Source organism: Cephus cinctus, unplaced genomic scaffold, assembly GCF_000341935.2.
Source record: "Cephus cinctus unplaced genomic scaffold, Ccin1 Ccin1_scaffold0123, whole genome shotgun sequence".
NCBI lineage: Eukaryota > Metazoa > Arthropoda > Insecta > Hymenoptera > Cephidae > Cephus > Cephus cinctus.
Window position 1 is genome coordinate 282712 of NW_014332857.1, and position 14947 is coordinate 297658.

Sequence of the window (14947 nt, forward strand, 5' to 3'; positions counted from 1 at the left end):
TTTTCCCCCCCCCCCCCCCCCCCCCTGCCCCGCTTCGATTTCATTACTCCCCCTCTTCGTACTCAGCAAGCATCGCTTTGCCCCTACACCAAACTGATAACCACAGGATTACCAACGAGATACGTCCAGTGACCATGATAATAATCTGTCGATAAGGTCATACAAATGCGTTTACAAAATTTTCAATTGTCAGAAGCGTCGGCCACTATCAACTATTAAACAAAAAAAGCATTAGTGATAACAAACGTTTCGAATTAAACAACATAAATTAATCGAGCCGTATCTAATGAAAAATATGCTGGGGTGCCAGGCAGTGATTTTCTTTTTCTTCTTTACAACCAGCTCGAACTTTAATGCCCAGCGTGAGCGTGTGAGTCAGTCATTAAAGGGGTGGTAGCATCGCGGCGGCACAGAGGGGCGAAGAGTACCTTTGGTATCGATCAAATAACCATTGGCCGCCATTTGGAAAGACGAAAAACAAGGGATTTATCGCTTCGCGACCAGAACAGCTCGATTCGTTGTGATAGGTTGAAAAATGTTATATACATATATATATATATATACTCGATCCACACACGCTATACAAATATAAACTCTAAGAAACTGCACTTAAATAAAACAACCGCAACGCGTAACAAATCTTAAACGTCTCATCGCCCCGAGACGTACTTGTCCACGTTGTATATACGGCAGACACGTATAGTCCCAACGTGCTAACTGCACGTCTCTTGAAAACAATCTAATAAACGTGCAGTCAGCAATGGCGGTTGTTTCGCAGCCAGGAAGCACTGTATCGAATTTATCAAAAGAGAACGGAAAACGCGCAGAGCGGGAAGATACGTTGTGAAAATGCGTAAGGACGTACGATAATTATTATGATTTCGTAAAATCATAGAAAAAAGAGGTACTGCACTCAAATTTGAAATGGCAAAATTTTTTTTAACGTATCAGTCAACTTTAAATTTCACTTTTGCCAAACGATACGCGCCTCTTCGTTTCTATCCACGTGAATAAGTGTGTGCACCTGCGTGCGCAGAGATTGTGAGTTGCGTCCGTATGAATTTGTGTATATATATGCTGCAACCCGATTTATTGATCACACACATCGCACGACAGGAATACGTATGGTATGTATGTTGGCAGCGACGAACCGTAAGTCACGTTGCGTTGGGTTCCTCTGATGTTAGTTGCGTTACGTTTGCGTCGCGACGCCGTACTACGTGCCACGCGCTCGTCATTGCCGGCTGAAAGCATGGCTGCTGGCTTTTACTTTGCCCAGATAATAACTCTGATAAAACAATTTGAAAATGATTGAAAAATAAGTGACCAATTAATATTTAAAGCGTGGACTGTAGATATTAATATAGGACGTTACGGAGGCCAGACTATAATAAACTGTCGTCGGGTATTTTACATGTAGATTTAAATAGATATGTCGTAATACAGAATAAGTATAATCGCTTACAGAGTATTTAGCGAGAGATTCAAAATTCGACTCCAGTTAATTCTCGTTTGATATTTTAAAAAGATTTCAACTGACGGATTCAAAGAATCGAAGGGATGGCGATTCTGAGTTTTGACTGGATGAAAAAAAAAGTGCCCGGCGTCGGGAGCGCTAGACGTAAACAAGAAAAGACGCCTGGAGTTGTATACGGTTAACGTGAGAATGCTCAGCGCCATTTATCTTCGCGTTGAAGGTGGCAGGGCGAACCGGATATAAAGAAGAAATTGTAATGGCTACCAGAAAGCTTAACACTTTTGATTTCGTAGGAAAGAAGAAGACATAAGAGAAAAGAAAGATGGCCACTGATCTACTGACTAAATAGTACGAGACATTTCGAAGGCGTTTGCAATCGTTAGTTCTACCGAAGGCAGCATCTCGAACGTCGACGTTGCCGACGTCGAAGGTCGTCGTTATAATTAACGACGCCTCGACCACGGTGCAATTAAGTTTAACGAACGCGCAGTCGCAATTAAAGAGAATTAGTATCGCAGTAATAACTCGTTAATAATCAGACGTTAGGTGCGGTTTCAGGTATATTTACGTGGGCACGAGGTTGACGATGACGAACGATGATCTCACTACGTAGACGTAGACGTCGACGACGACGAGGAAGTTGAAGACGCTGGTGGCGAGTGTCGTCGTAGTATTCACGAGCGTCATTGCTCACTCGGTCGCACAAAAACGTGTCGCAGCGACGACAGAGTATCGGAAGAAGTGAGAAAGGAGAGTAAGAAGAAGTGTAAACAAAGAAAATTTGAAAAAATACATCAGTAGCAACGTCACAATGCTGGTAGTAGTAGTAGCAGTGGTAGTAGGTAGTATCAGCAGCAAAAGCAACAGTAGCGTAGTAGTAGCGAAGACCGATGACGATGACGCGCGACAATGAAAAATCCGTTGAGAATCATTCGCACTCTTCACAATAAAACCATGGCGCGTGTAAAAAAAAATGCAGACAATAATAATACCAATAATAGTAAACAACAGGAATAATTCACTGCAGTCCCTCGAAGCACACAGTCATCTCACAAGAGATGTATTATAAACGAATGCACAATATATAAAGCCGGTTGCACATGTAGCCATCGTGGTGGGACATGCTATCACTGGACTAGAAATGTCGACAGTTGTATCAACTGTGTCTCGTAAGGCACTGCCGCTTCCTCATTCTCCATTATTTCGAACACTTCCACAAATATCTCTCTCTTTCTCTTTAATTATTTTCTGTGTTTTCTCCCTCTCACTCTCACCCCCCAGTTTCTCCTTTCCTCTCTGGCGGCTACAAGCACGTATCTCCTCTCCTCACTTTCCTCTCTCTCTCTCTCTCTCTCGCCACCGCGTCTCTCACGCCGCCTTCTTCGATATATGTACCTATTTATAATCCTCCTTACGATTAAATCAAAACTCCTTAATAATTCCCTGCCATCCTCAATATCCACCTTCCAATACTTCAGGAATACCAGCAACGAAACGGATACTCCCGATAGAGCGATTCTCGCGCGCGTTGTCCTCCGTGAAAACGTGAACGGCGATGACTTCCTTATAAGAGCACCGAGGCACTACAGTAACTGCGATGTATGTATACTATTTTATAATAGGCACTCGTTCGCGACGAGCGTCGAAGCATTGCACGAACCTGATTGCGGGGCGGCGCACCGAATTATGGGCCGCTCTGCGCTTTCGGCGGTTCTCGCATCGTTCCCCTCTTCATCCCCACCATTACGAGCGAGAAGGGGGAGCTCCCCTCCCTTCCTCCAGACGAATGAGTCGATCCCCACTCCTCGGGCCCCAATGCTTCTGCAGTAAGTAAAGCGCCAGCATTATGCCTACTGGTGTATGCCTCCCTCGACCCCTCGGCAACCATCTTCCGCGGTCTTCCCTCCCTTCGCCGCCCCTCCACTACTGCCCTAGCCATGCGGCAACGTAGTTTGCGCTGCGTTTGCGCTCAACTCGCGTAGCGTTGCTGTCTGACGTTATAGCGTAGCGTTCAGACACGTCTCCCCTCCCTCTCCTAGACTACTCTCTATCCCCACCGCTAGGTGCAACCTCTTCCTCCCCTCTCCGCCTGAAACACACCCCACCGCTCGTACCGTACGCCGTGGACCCCTTTTCTCGTGGCCCCATCCGGCATGTGAAGGAAGCGACTCAAGCACTGAACCAACCCACCATTAATACACCAGGCGATACCATAAGATATCAACGTCACGTAACAGTATGCAGTATGGCGTAGCACTGCGTACGCACACTGCTTCCTTCAATGTCTTATTATGCTTACCGCCTCCTCTTACTTCTTCGGCTCGTTATATTATCTTGACTTTGTCTTCTTCTCTCGGTTCCACTTTATACGATTCCCTTCGTCAGCCACGAGGCTTTTGGTATTACGTGCACACCCGACCCACCTGCCATGTACAGGGTGTCTTGGAACTTTTTTTCCTTTGACACTTTTCAATTCTGATTTTTAAGTTCTTGCATCTTTTGGCACGTGGGTTAGGGATGGTCGTATCTTGACTGTGGTACCCTTACGAGTGGAGTTTCTGTGGAAAAAAAATATAAATGGGGGGCTCTGTCGAGTGTGGATTGGATTCTAAGGAGGTATCGAAATGGGACACCCGACGGACCCTCGTGAGACCTTCTGAACCGCTTTTAATACTCTCGATGGCCTTGGCGTTCTTTCCGGAAGGATGGAGACTGCTTGATAAATGCATACAAGATACTCATGGGAGAGTTTGTATACAAAATGCTTATTACCAGTCCCATTGAGTCGCATGAGTAGGAAGCGGATATGGATACTTTAATCCAATTCTTGGGATGCGTGTACTTTCTCCTATAGTTGCATTCATTCGGTAATATGTTGCAGAATGCGTTCACCTTTCAGCCACCAGCATGCAGCACTGCACGGTGATAGCGTCATTGCCATGCTACCTACGGTGTAATCAATAATTTTATGACTGCCAGAACACGCTCGCCTCGCGATACGAAGGGTGCATAATCAGGGACTATATTTAAAAAAATGATCCAAATAAAAAATTCGATATCCAACGATATCACAATGTAGAATCGAAGTTAATTTTTTTTTAAATTTTCTTTTGGATTGATAAATTACGAAAAAAAAAAAAAAATTTGGGGTAACAAAAAGCTATTTTGATTTTGAGTTATTTACGTAAGATCTTGCATTTTCCTTAGGATTCGTTCGCCCTCCGCTAGATGTCAGCGCGAGCGTCGCACCCTTGCGGAGGCTGTGGCTTCCGTCAACTACCCTCTCACAGCTCTCTCTCTCTCTACCCTCGTTCTCTTAGCCACCCTCTTCCGTAGTGCCGACCTCCAAGACAGACTTCCTTCTTCCTCCTCGTTTCAGCCCCTATAATTCAACCCTTATCGATTTTCACAGACGCGACTTCTATCCCTCGACTTTCCTTTACGCTCTCTTTTACTTTTTCTCCCGTAAGAGTATTTTCACTTCAAGTACCAGCCTCTCTCGCAAGACCATCCAAGAGGCCGTTTAGAGGCTACGAGTAACGACGCCCACGAGGCAGTAAGGCCCCTGGGTCCGTCTGGTAAACAGCGCAATTAGTAATGTCGCGATATCATCACAAAAGCATCTACGTAATGAAGAGACAGCGCGATAACATTCTTCCACGTGTAAGCGACGGCGATAAACAAGAAAAAAGTAGTTCGACCGGCGATCGCGTAATTGTAAATTACCGCGTATCAGTAAGTGTCAATACCATTAAAGCAGAATAGTTTGGTCGAGCTTCGTATTGCCCCACAGAAACGGATACTCAGGTCACTAAACTCATTGACCATCGATAACAATACCTATGTCGTAACACACGTTTCTCCAACCTAGCTAGACTTCCACGAATCATAAATAGTATATCTAAAATGCAGACACTTTAAAACAGAATTCCGAAAAAACATATTATCCAAACACGGTTATAAGGCAATTTCATATCCTTGGCCCAGTGACACCATAAAGCTCCCGTAAACGCGTTTACGTATATTTAGAACAGACTGTTTAACCTGAAAAATTCTTGTGACGTTTAAATAACAGCAATAAATATCCATATCGGTTGCGACTCGCACCAGAACGCGTAATAAGAAATGTTCGGTGTACCGGAAGTGGCGTTAGTGCAGCCGGTGCAGCAGATCCCATTATATACGTGCGTGTGTGTATATATATAGGAAGGAAGAAGGAGCGAAGAAGCGTTCCGTCAGGCGAGTATCGAGAGAGTGTGTTATATCTTGTCAAGGGACGAGGAGGTGAGGGGACACAGGTAGGAAGTAGAAAGAGGCTTAGGGAGAGGGGGTGGTAACAGGCCACGTGTCGCGTGTCTCCCTTTAAACAAGGGTTGATACGTAAGAACGTCGCATAGGCGCGCTATCGCATTGGTCGCATGCGCCCCCGCCCTGATCGATAACCAAGAGAGCCGGGTCTGCGTCCCCGTGTGACGTCACTGGCCCCTGAGCCGAGTCCCCCCGACCGCCCCCGACCTTTCACGACCGCCCCCGACTACCCACGACCGCCCCCGAGATCGGCCGAACAGCACGAGCATCGTTTCTCTCTCGTGGCTCCTCGCGAGCACGGCCCTTACGTCGTTTTGACGTTTCCAACGAACATTTTCACGTGTCTGTCGTTTCGCAGAAACGTGCCCTGTCGTATTCTTTCGGTTAAATTCGTCACTCTTACCACGCCTCGGATCCCATCGCACCTCGCGATAACGTGTTACACGAGGCTACGGTGCAAATAATATTCCGGCATTTATCCCATCGCGACGACAGTGTCTTCTTCTCAGGAGAGATTTAATCGACTCTACAGTTTCTCACAACGCCCTGGGCATTCATCGAAAATAATAAATACACGCCTCAATTACGACGATCGCGTCGCTCCCTACGCCGCTTTGTTTCGTCTGAACGTGTATCGTAGTCTGCTGGAGCTTCGTGCTCGCTCGTCGCTCTGTGTGGCTAGGCGTGAATATAGTTACGATTACGTGCGTATAAACGATACTAGTCACGAGAAGTTTGTGCATGGTTAACGCCAGTGTATTGTGTTCAACGTGATTCTCCCAGAAGCCGTTGTTCCTTCGAGTGAGGGACAATCGTCCCGGAGAAAAATTGTATGAGGTTAGGACGGCCTCGTTGACAACTGGGAAAAATTTGTGTCGCAGACTAGGCTTTTTCGAAGAATCAAAATCCTGCAATCAGTCAAGCGGCAATTGTCACTGATCAGTGAAGTGGTGAACGTAGGGTGTGAGATTTTTCTAGTGAAATTTGAAAGAGATTTTATTTGGCAATTTTTCATTGTGTTTTCGTATCTTTCTATACTTTTATTCCGTTATTTTCTATCTTACGGAAAATACAGGGTCAACGCAGTGATAGTCATAAAGAGTCTGTGCGTGCCTCGGGAGACTATCAGTTGCAAACATGACACTTGACGGTTAAAACTAGGAACTTTAGTGTAACGTGCTATCCGTCAAGAGTAAAGATCATGGAGTCTCGTCATTGAATGGCTGCGTTTGTTAAAAAGTGAATATCCAAGCAGTGACAACGTGAGTGCAGTGTTTTAAAAGTGCGCGTGGGTTATGTCTAAACGGTGCAGGGTTGCAACCCCTTGAGGGTGCAGCTGAGCTCGACCGGGCGCGACCCACAGCCCTACATTTGCAGTATGCGGCGCGACCTAACCTCAACTTAAACCCCGCCTAACCAATCAAGAGACACGTTCACGCACGCGTTGTCCTGTAGCCTCGACAGTTTCATAGATACGCGCCTTTAGTTTTGATTAGCGCAGTCACTGCTCGAATCGTGAAACTAGATAAAATTCTAATACCAATTAAACTACTTAGATTCAGTGTTATCGAGCTTTCCTATTTTTAATCCCTGATAATTTTTGACGGCATGACAAATCTTCAGGTTATTCGTTGCTTCAATAGAGAAATTGCTCTATATATATTTGTTTGCATGCCTTCTTGGTACAATGTCATCTGATCAGATTAATTGTAATTAACGGTAATCATTTATCAAGTACCTACCTACGTGTCAGAGCATCAAGGCTTACTCATAGGTAGCGATACGGGTATATGAATTATTATCATTGAATTGGCGTGACATTCAGGCACGTTGAAATGTGAATACCGTGAATCATGTTGCGATCCATGAAGTCAATTCCTTTTTTGTTCTCTGCAATATTGGTTAGGTTCACTACACATTGCCAACCGCACGGGTTTTATAATTACCTAGCGTATTGATAACGCTTGCTCGAAAACTCGAGCGTTCGATGGCTTGAAACGGAACGACAGGCAGTGCCTATATAGAGACCGACTATAGTTTCAAGGCTTATCGAAGTAACCGGTTTCAGTGTAGAAGCATCATAAATACCAAAAATATATGTGGGACAGCTAGTAGGGTTAATTTTAGTATCGCTATCAATAGAGAGAATCCATTCGAAAGGTTGTTGTTTCTAGAAATAAACAGGATTAGTGCGGTTACCTTGGCCAGTAACGTAGGTAGTTATCGAATCGCTTGAACTCTGGAAATTTAATTGAATTATCCGACAGTAAGAACCTCGGGAAAATTGAATTTACATCCTTAGGTGGTCGCAGTGCGGTGTCGCGTACAAGGGCAAAGGTTATATTACCGAAGCGTTAGTCGTGACTCGGTCGAGCTAGCGTGCGCATCTTCCTGAGCGTATTAAAACCTTAAATATTCTTACAGATAATATCGGTCAATCCAAAATCGTGCAAGAGGCATAAAATAAAGATCAGTGAGAATTCTGGGACAGGGTGACAGTGGGTGGTGGCGATAGTGTCAAGAGGTCATAGGTGGTCGGGAGAGAATTAAATCGGGAAGTAGTGAAGTGTGTGATGTGGTGGTGTCCCCCGGGTGGCCACGGGGGCAGGAGGTCGTCGTCAGCACAGTCGTGAGGGGTCCAGGGTGGCAATCGCGCTTGCCCCTTACCGAGGGGCAGTTCCTTGAGGAACCGGAAGAGGCCGAAGAGGAGGAATGGTGTGACCTCCGGCGTCATCCCGCCCGACGCGGAGGTGCTGCTGGAGGCGGTGAAGGTGCTCGAGGTCGTGCTGGAGGAGGTGGCGGAGGAGGCGGAGGAGCCGAGCAGCTGCTGCTCGACTCGGAGGAGGAGGATCTGGCGATGTCGAAGCAGCCTCGCGGGGAACGAGAGATCCGCGACCATCGTGACCTTCGGGACTCTCATCCATCCAGGCATCGGGATTACGAGCAGGATTACGACCTGCACCCTGCCGCACCGACAACATCATCGGCCTTCACGAACAACCCGGTGAGTGACACACTTATTTCTTGCTTATCGATATTTTATCGATTATCTATTCTATTATATACGCTACGAAAGAGAACATATATTTATAATCTTAATTTCGCAAAGTCAACGTGATGCTGCAGTCGTTATGACGTATTTGGCTCGTTGAAACTACCGTGAAAAAGTATACCTGGGTTTTTCCTTTATTTTATTTATTTTTTTCCTCCAATATTTCATATGAAATATCATGACCCACAATTTCCCACGTGATTCTCGCGCTTTAATATTTCAACGCGGAGATGTAGCCACGCAATCGCCATGCACGTATTAATGTAGACAGCACAAGGAGTATTTTGAAAAAAAATTAGTAAGGAGGTGAGTGAGATAAATTTTCCAAAATTTCACCCACACTCGATACTCGCCTATTCGAAAAAGTTCGGAATTGTCAAATATGAGTGAAATTTTCGGTAAAATCAATCGAATCAAAATGAAAAAAAAAAAGAAAAATGAAATCAGACGCGCTGACAAGGCTTTGGAAGGTGGAAAGTCTATTTCGGGCGAGAATCGCAGACGAATAAAGAGATGGCCCAGGGGGAGTGGAGAGGAGCAAGGGATGAAAATACAAGGACGGCGGAGGGTATAGCTTACGTACATCAAAGAGATAGACCTTTCTCGTCCTCGATAAGACCTAACCTAACGCGGACCTCTTCATTTGACGACTTGCATCTTTGAGAGGCCGCAAAACGAGCCTTGGACAAACACCGTTATGCAGCTCTCATTTGCAGCTGCATTCAGAGGTCTGCTTGACTCGCTCCTTCACCCTTCTTTGCAACTCGCTGAGTAAGGGGTGCTAATGAGAGCAGGAGGGGGTGGCGCAGAGGCTGTGGAAAAAAAACACCTATACAGTTATAAAGTGCGATTCGGTTGAAGGACAACAGTAGTTTTTGACAATTGACAGGATTTTTTACTGTAAAATTTTATAATTGAAAAACCATAGCCATTTTTATTTCGGAGCTCCCAATAAAAAATGAACGGCTACTTTTTGCACTGTGTGGAAAAAAAAATTCAAAATTTTTTTATAAAATATTTTTTTCTATTCAGGCATACTAATCGAAATTATTTTATCGCGTATCTGCAGTCTCCGTTTCGCGGTAATGTCTCTAATTAAAATTATCAATATCATTTGCATTCCTACGTGACGGCGAATCATTTCCAGATGAGAAATTGTAAGGTGGTCAGCGCCCACGTAGTATATTCCCCAACGTATATAGCCGGAAATTCATGCAAGTTCTAGGACGTAATGAACTCCTAGTAATATTACAGACGTCTACGTCATTCGGTTAGAATCTCATAGGGATATTCGTACCTGCTACCTGTATTTCTACGAGATGATGTATATACAGGGTGTTCGTTATGAAACGCACTGTAGTAACACTGTTACATTCCTTGTCAAATTCTAATGAATACGTGTATTTTCATTTTTTATTTCATTTTAGAATTTGACAAGGATGGCAACGATGTTACAACAGTGCGTTTCATAACGAACACCCTGTATATATATATATATATATATATACAGGTAGCAGGTACGAATATCCCTATGAGATTCTAACCGAATGACGTAGACGTCTGTAATATTACTAGGAGTTCATTACGTCCTAGAACTTGCATGAATTTCCGGCTATATACGTTGGGGAATATACTACGTGGGCGCTGACCACTATATAAAAGTCGATCTCAGTACATAGCATCCGTATAGTACATACAGCTATATACAGCTCGATGAGCTGGTTATCTAGGGCACTCGGTTGCTGCAGTCCCTGGAAAGCCACCCTCGTCCTCGTCATCCCCTAATCCAGAGATCGGCTTTATACCTCTTATATTCTTCCTCCGCCTATTTTTCATCCCCCTCTCACTCTCTCTCGCTCTAGTCCTCCCTGCGTCCCTCTCGGATCTCCTCTTACTTCCACGAATCCCTCTCGGATCCTCCAGACAATTTGACACTTTGGTGCATTAGAAAATAAAAAGAGAAAAAAAGTCCCCAGACCACCTGTCAAAAAATCACTAGGTACGATCAACGAGGAACGCATTCTTAATTTCGTACCCTGTATCGTTACCACCCTGTTGTAAAAGAAAAGAAGCAATTTCATTTCCGCCACCCTTCTATCCACCCCCATACAGCACATACGTAACCGCATAACGCATGCAAATTGAATTTTACATAATTATGAAAAGACACCGTTATCTTATTCGCGCTCTCTTGGTACCAGTTCAATATATCAGAGCTCCTCCAATTTTCTATACTTTCGACGTAAAATTTTCCTGACGCGTGTTTCTTTTTTTTGTCCCCTCTTATTTTCCCTCTTCGTCCTCCCTTTCTTCCTGGCACCTGGTTTTACCTGCCGTCTCCTCTGCGGCTTCTTTTTTACGCTGCTTCCTCGCATTCTGTACACACGTGTGTATCTGTATAGGCTCGGTGCGCTGTATCATGGCCACTGAAAATTACTCACTCGGAAAGGCATTCTAGTGGCTGTACGCCAAGATGGCTACACCGGGTATACACATATGTGGGCCACGCCACACGTAGGTATAAAGTGCGTGGAGGCACGCGTGCTCACGCACGTGCATCGGCAGCTTCCACGAGCCCTTTCAGGGCAGCGGGACTTCTTCGGGCCTGTGGTTCGAGACCCGGTTTCAGCGAATATAGGTCAGTGTACAAGCTTGCAGGAGCAAAAAGAAGAAAAAAGAAGCTTTCTGCCGTGCAAGCCCGACCACGGCTACACCGAACCCCATACCGAGAGAGAATCGCTAACGGCCAAACGAGTTTCTTGCGCTTTTGCTTTCCTTTTTCGTGATTTCTTACCTCTATCTTTTTTTTTATCTCCTACCTTTTTCTTTTTCTCCTCACTCCTCCCGACTGTCTTTTACATTCCTTCTCTTCCCTTCGTCCGTCCTTCTAGTTTTCGTCGGCCTCTTTCATTCGCGCTCAAAATTTTCTTGCCACCCCCTTCCTCCCCCTCTTGCAAAAGCAACCAGGACAGTTGATCAAAATATTTTTTTTTTTTTCACTAAATTCAACTTTACCGCAATTTTGTTCTTATATATCTGTAACGAAGATTTTTTGAAATTTTTTTTTTTTTTTGAAGATCGTCCCAACACGTCGTCTGGTATCTCTAGTCTTTCTCTCGTTTCTTTACGCGTCCGATAAAATTGTGATTTTTGACTCGTGTAAACCAATCTTCTAACCTCCCTGTCTACTGTCTTCATCCTCGTTCGCGCTGCTCCTATTACATTGCCGATACTTTCGAGAGGCCAAAGTGTCGGCTGTAGCATATGGACCAACAAGGACCACGAGGCAGAGCCAAGTCCCGAGTCTTTGTTGTCCTAGGTTGGATGCTGGATACTGGTAGCCACCCCTCCGTCCCCCCCACCTCGTTCCATCGTTCTTGCGCTAGACTGTGTTTTGTTGCAGCGCAGCATCCATAGTTACTCCTTCGTTTCTCTCATCTCCCGTATACTTAAACCACCTTCTAAGCCTTCTAACCACCAGTCCCCGACTCCCTCTCCACCCCTTCCGCGGTAGCGACGAAATATTTGGGGTAAAAAGTATTCACGAAGACGAAGAAAAAGAAGAAGACGGGATTCCGGGAGGTTGGGGTGGGGGGGGAGGAGAGTTGAGAAAAGATAAAGACGCACTGGTAAATCGACGGCGACGCCGACGTCGGTGGTACGGGCCTACCGTACACCTGCGGAATTACAGAGACGGATTGGTATGAGGGGAATTGAAGAAGAAGAAGAAAAAAAGTAAAAGAACAAAACGAAACGTCTGGCGGCCGCATGTCGTCCAAGTTGCAGAATTATTCTTTTCGGAATCCTACGGGTAATAGGTCGTCCGGTATGTACGATTGGATTAAAAAAAAAGCGCCTCTTTATGTATCAACGTCCGGACGTAATTTGAAAATACGATTTGACTCACCCCGTAAAAGGGGTTCGTATCTTCGCGCTTACGTCCTCCCTTCGATAGGTAACCCAGCCATTACGTATACGCGTGACCCTTAAGGATCCTGCTGTTGAAGAAGGGTTACCACGTCAAAGCCCAACGGATCGTGAAGCCTTGGGGGAGCTTTAATTAAAGCCCGGATGTTCCGGGAGACGTCGGTAGACACTTTTTTCTTTTTCCTCGCCGAAGACTCAAAAGCCCTCCCCTCGTTTCCTCCTCGTACCTCCCCTCCCGCGCTCATCTCCCCTCGTTCTCCTTGGTATCGGTAACGCGCATGCGCAAAGTCCAACTAACATCGCTATATGCCAGTCGGAACTTACTTTTTCACACCGACTGTATTATCCATATCGATACGTATAATCCCCCTCGTACGTTGGACGGGAGAGAAAAATAAAAGGTGTCTACAAAAATTCATCTTTCCTCCCCTCCAGCCCTTGCCTCCCTACCGCGCGCCGTCTTCACGAATATTTCGTCTCATAAAAGTCCTAATGAGCGTCCGCCAGGATTATTTAATGGCGCGTATATACGTTAGGTACCGGGGCGCATAGTCAGGTATAAAGTAAGAGAGCGAGGTGAAGGAAGGTATGCCAACTGCCAGGTATGTGACCGGATTGGTGTATTGGTGTACGAACGCGTCTGGATGAGTTTTAAGTCTCTCCATACCAATTCTTCCCCCCCATATCCAACGCATCGTCCCCCCCTCCCACCTACCTCTCCCCGCCCCCCTCTTGACTTGGCCCACCGACCGAAAACTCTCCATATTTACCACGGGGCTTCCATCTTCGACTCTCCTTAGTCTCAGTTCAGGTAAATGACAGCAGATCGTACAGATCGGTTCTCTCGCTCTTACTCCGATCTTCTCTCGGCTTCGTGCTTTGTCTCTCCCGCCACCTCCTGTCACTCTGTTTCTCTCTATCCTTCACTCCTGCCACTCGGATCCCTCTTTCACTCGTACCTCGTCTCGTCACTCTCTCTCTCTCTCCCCCTCTCTCTCTACTCGGGTCCCTATTCTTCCCTGGCACTCTTACCAGGTAAGGGTTCAGGTAAATCGAACAGGTACATACCGACCCACACAGACGCTACACCTATGTCTATAGTCGACTCCTGGACCTCCCCTGCCAAATGCAACATCCAGGATGGATGAGGAGGCGTTTCGGTAGGGAGTTAGGTCGACCTCACTTGCTACGGTCCTGTCTAAGGATACCTGAATTAGTGCTACGCCACGGTTACCTTATAGATCCAGGTACGCTTTACAATAGCTACGTGTATTTATATATCTATAGCCTTCCCATGATCCTTCGTCTTGCTCTATTACACGGGCGCTCATACTCGCCTTGTCCTTTTACGGGGGGACTGATTGAAATTCCTAGGATACAATTAAGTTCGCGTTCATTCCTACCCTCCTGCTACGACTTTGTATGTGATGCTTGGGTGAGTGGGGTGCTGGTGGGGGGGGGAGGGGGTTGTTACCTGTAACTGGGAGACAGAAATTTTTTAATGCCTCTTAACGGTGGTGGATGACGTTAATTTTCGGTTCAACAGAAATTTTTTTTTTTATTTAGACGTTGCGTCGTTTTTGAGTGAAATTTTTTTTCTCGTAACAGTGTTTTAACCTTGAATGGAAATTATTGGTTTTTTTTTTTAGGGGGTGGCGCAGGCTTTGAAATTCACGTGGGCGAGATTGTCCAATATTTGAGATATTATTTGAAGGATGACTCTACCTTACCGATAAAGGGTTTGCATGGTAGGGATGCTGCGTCTTTCTCCAAAGACATTAGATAGGGGGTTAATATCGGAATCTCGTTTCTCGGATCCTTTGAGATTCTCTTTTTTTTTTGTTCTTTCCTCTTCTTTTCTTTTTCGAAGTAAAACAAGTGAGCCTCCAAACGACTGCGGCGGGGGTTATCCCCTTGCTACCTGAAGTGGTTGACTTGGGAATACAGTGGCGCGGAGGGGCTGGGGGGGGGGCGGGAGATCTGATTTCGGAAGGCAAAGAGAAGAAAGGTCCCCGAGACCATGGCAGGCATTACCGACACTTCATTAAGATAGCGCCGACGCATTAATGCCCTCCTTCTTCATCCGTAGAAACGTTGCGCCTCGTCTTTATCCCACTTCTACCGTCCTGACAGTAGAATTCTCCCTTTGGGATTCCGGATATCTCGCACGCCCCCCCCCCCCC

The 14947-nt window shown here is 45.8% G+C and overlaps 2 protein-coding genes across 27 annotated transcripts in view; one reads left to right on the forward strand and one right to left on the reverse strand.

Moving 5' to 3' along the window:
• The window catches only part of LOC107274944 (protein abrupt), a 50746-nt gene extending 47438 nt beyond the window's left edge, over window positions 1-3308 (reverse strand). For 7 of the 13 annotated variants that reach the window (XR_001539573.2, XR_001539574.2, XM_025079775.1 and 4 more), the window contains exon 1: window positions 2046-2463. The gene's annotated coding sequence lies outside the window, so the exon portion shown is untranslated. The other 6 variants (XM_025079774.1, XM_025079770.1, XM_025079771.1 and 3 more) reach the window with 5 other exon arrangements.
• Window positions 3309-6051: 2743 nt separating this feature from the next.
• LOC107275102 (voltage-dependent L-type calcium channel subunit beta-2) overlaps window positions 6052-14947 on the forward strand; it is a 53234-nt gene continuing 44338 nt past the window's right edge. For 8 of the 14 annotated variants that reach the window (XR_001539614.2, XM_015754892.2, XM_015754891.2 and 5 more), the window contains exon 1: window positions 8129-8789. Coding sequence is in view for 13 of the 14 variants with exons in the window: in XM_015754892.2 (XP_015610378.1) it covers window positions 8643-8789 (147 nt within the window). In the remaining variant the exon portion in view is untranslated. The other 6 variants (XM_025080067.1, XM_015754889.2, XM_025080069.1 and 3 more) reach the window with 6 other exon arrangements.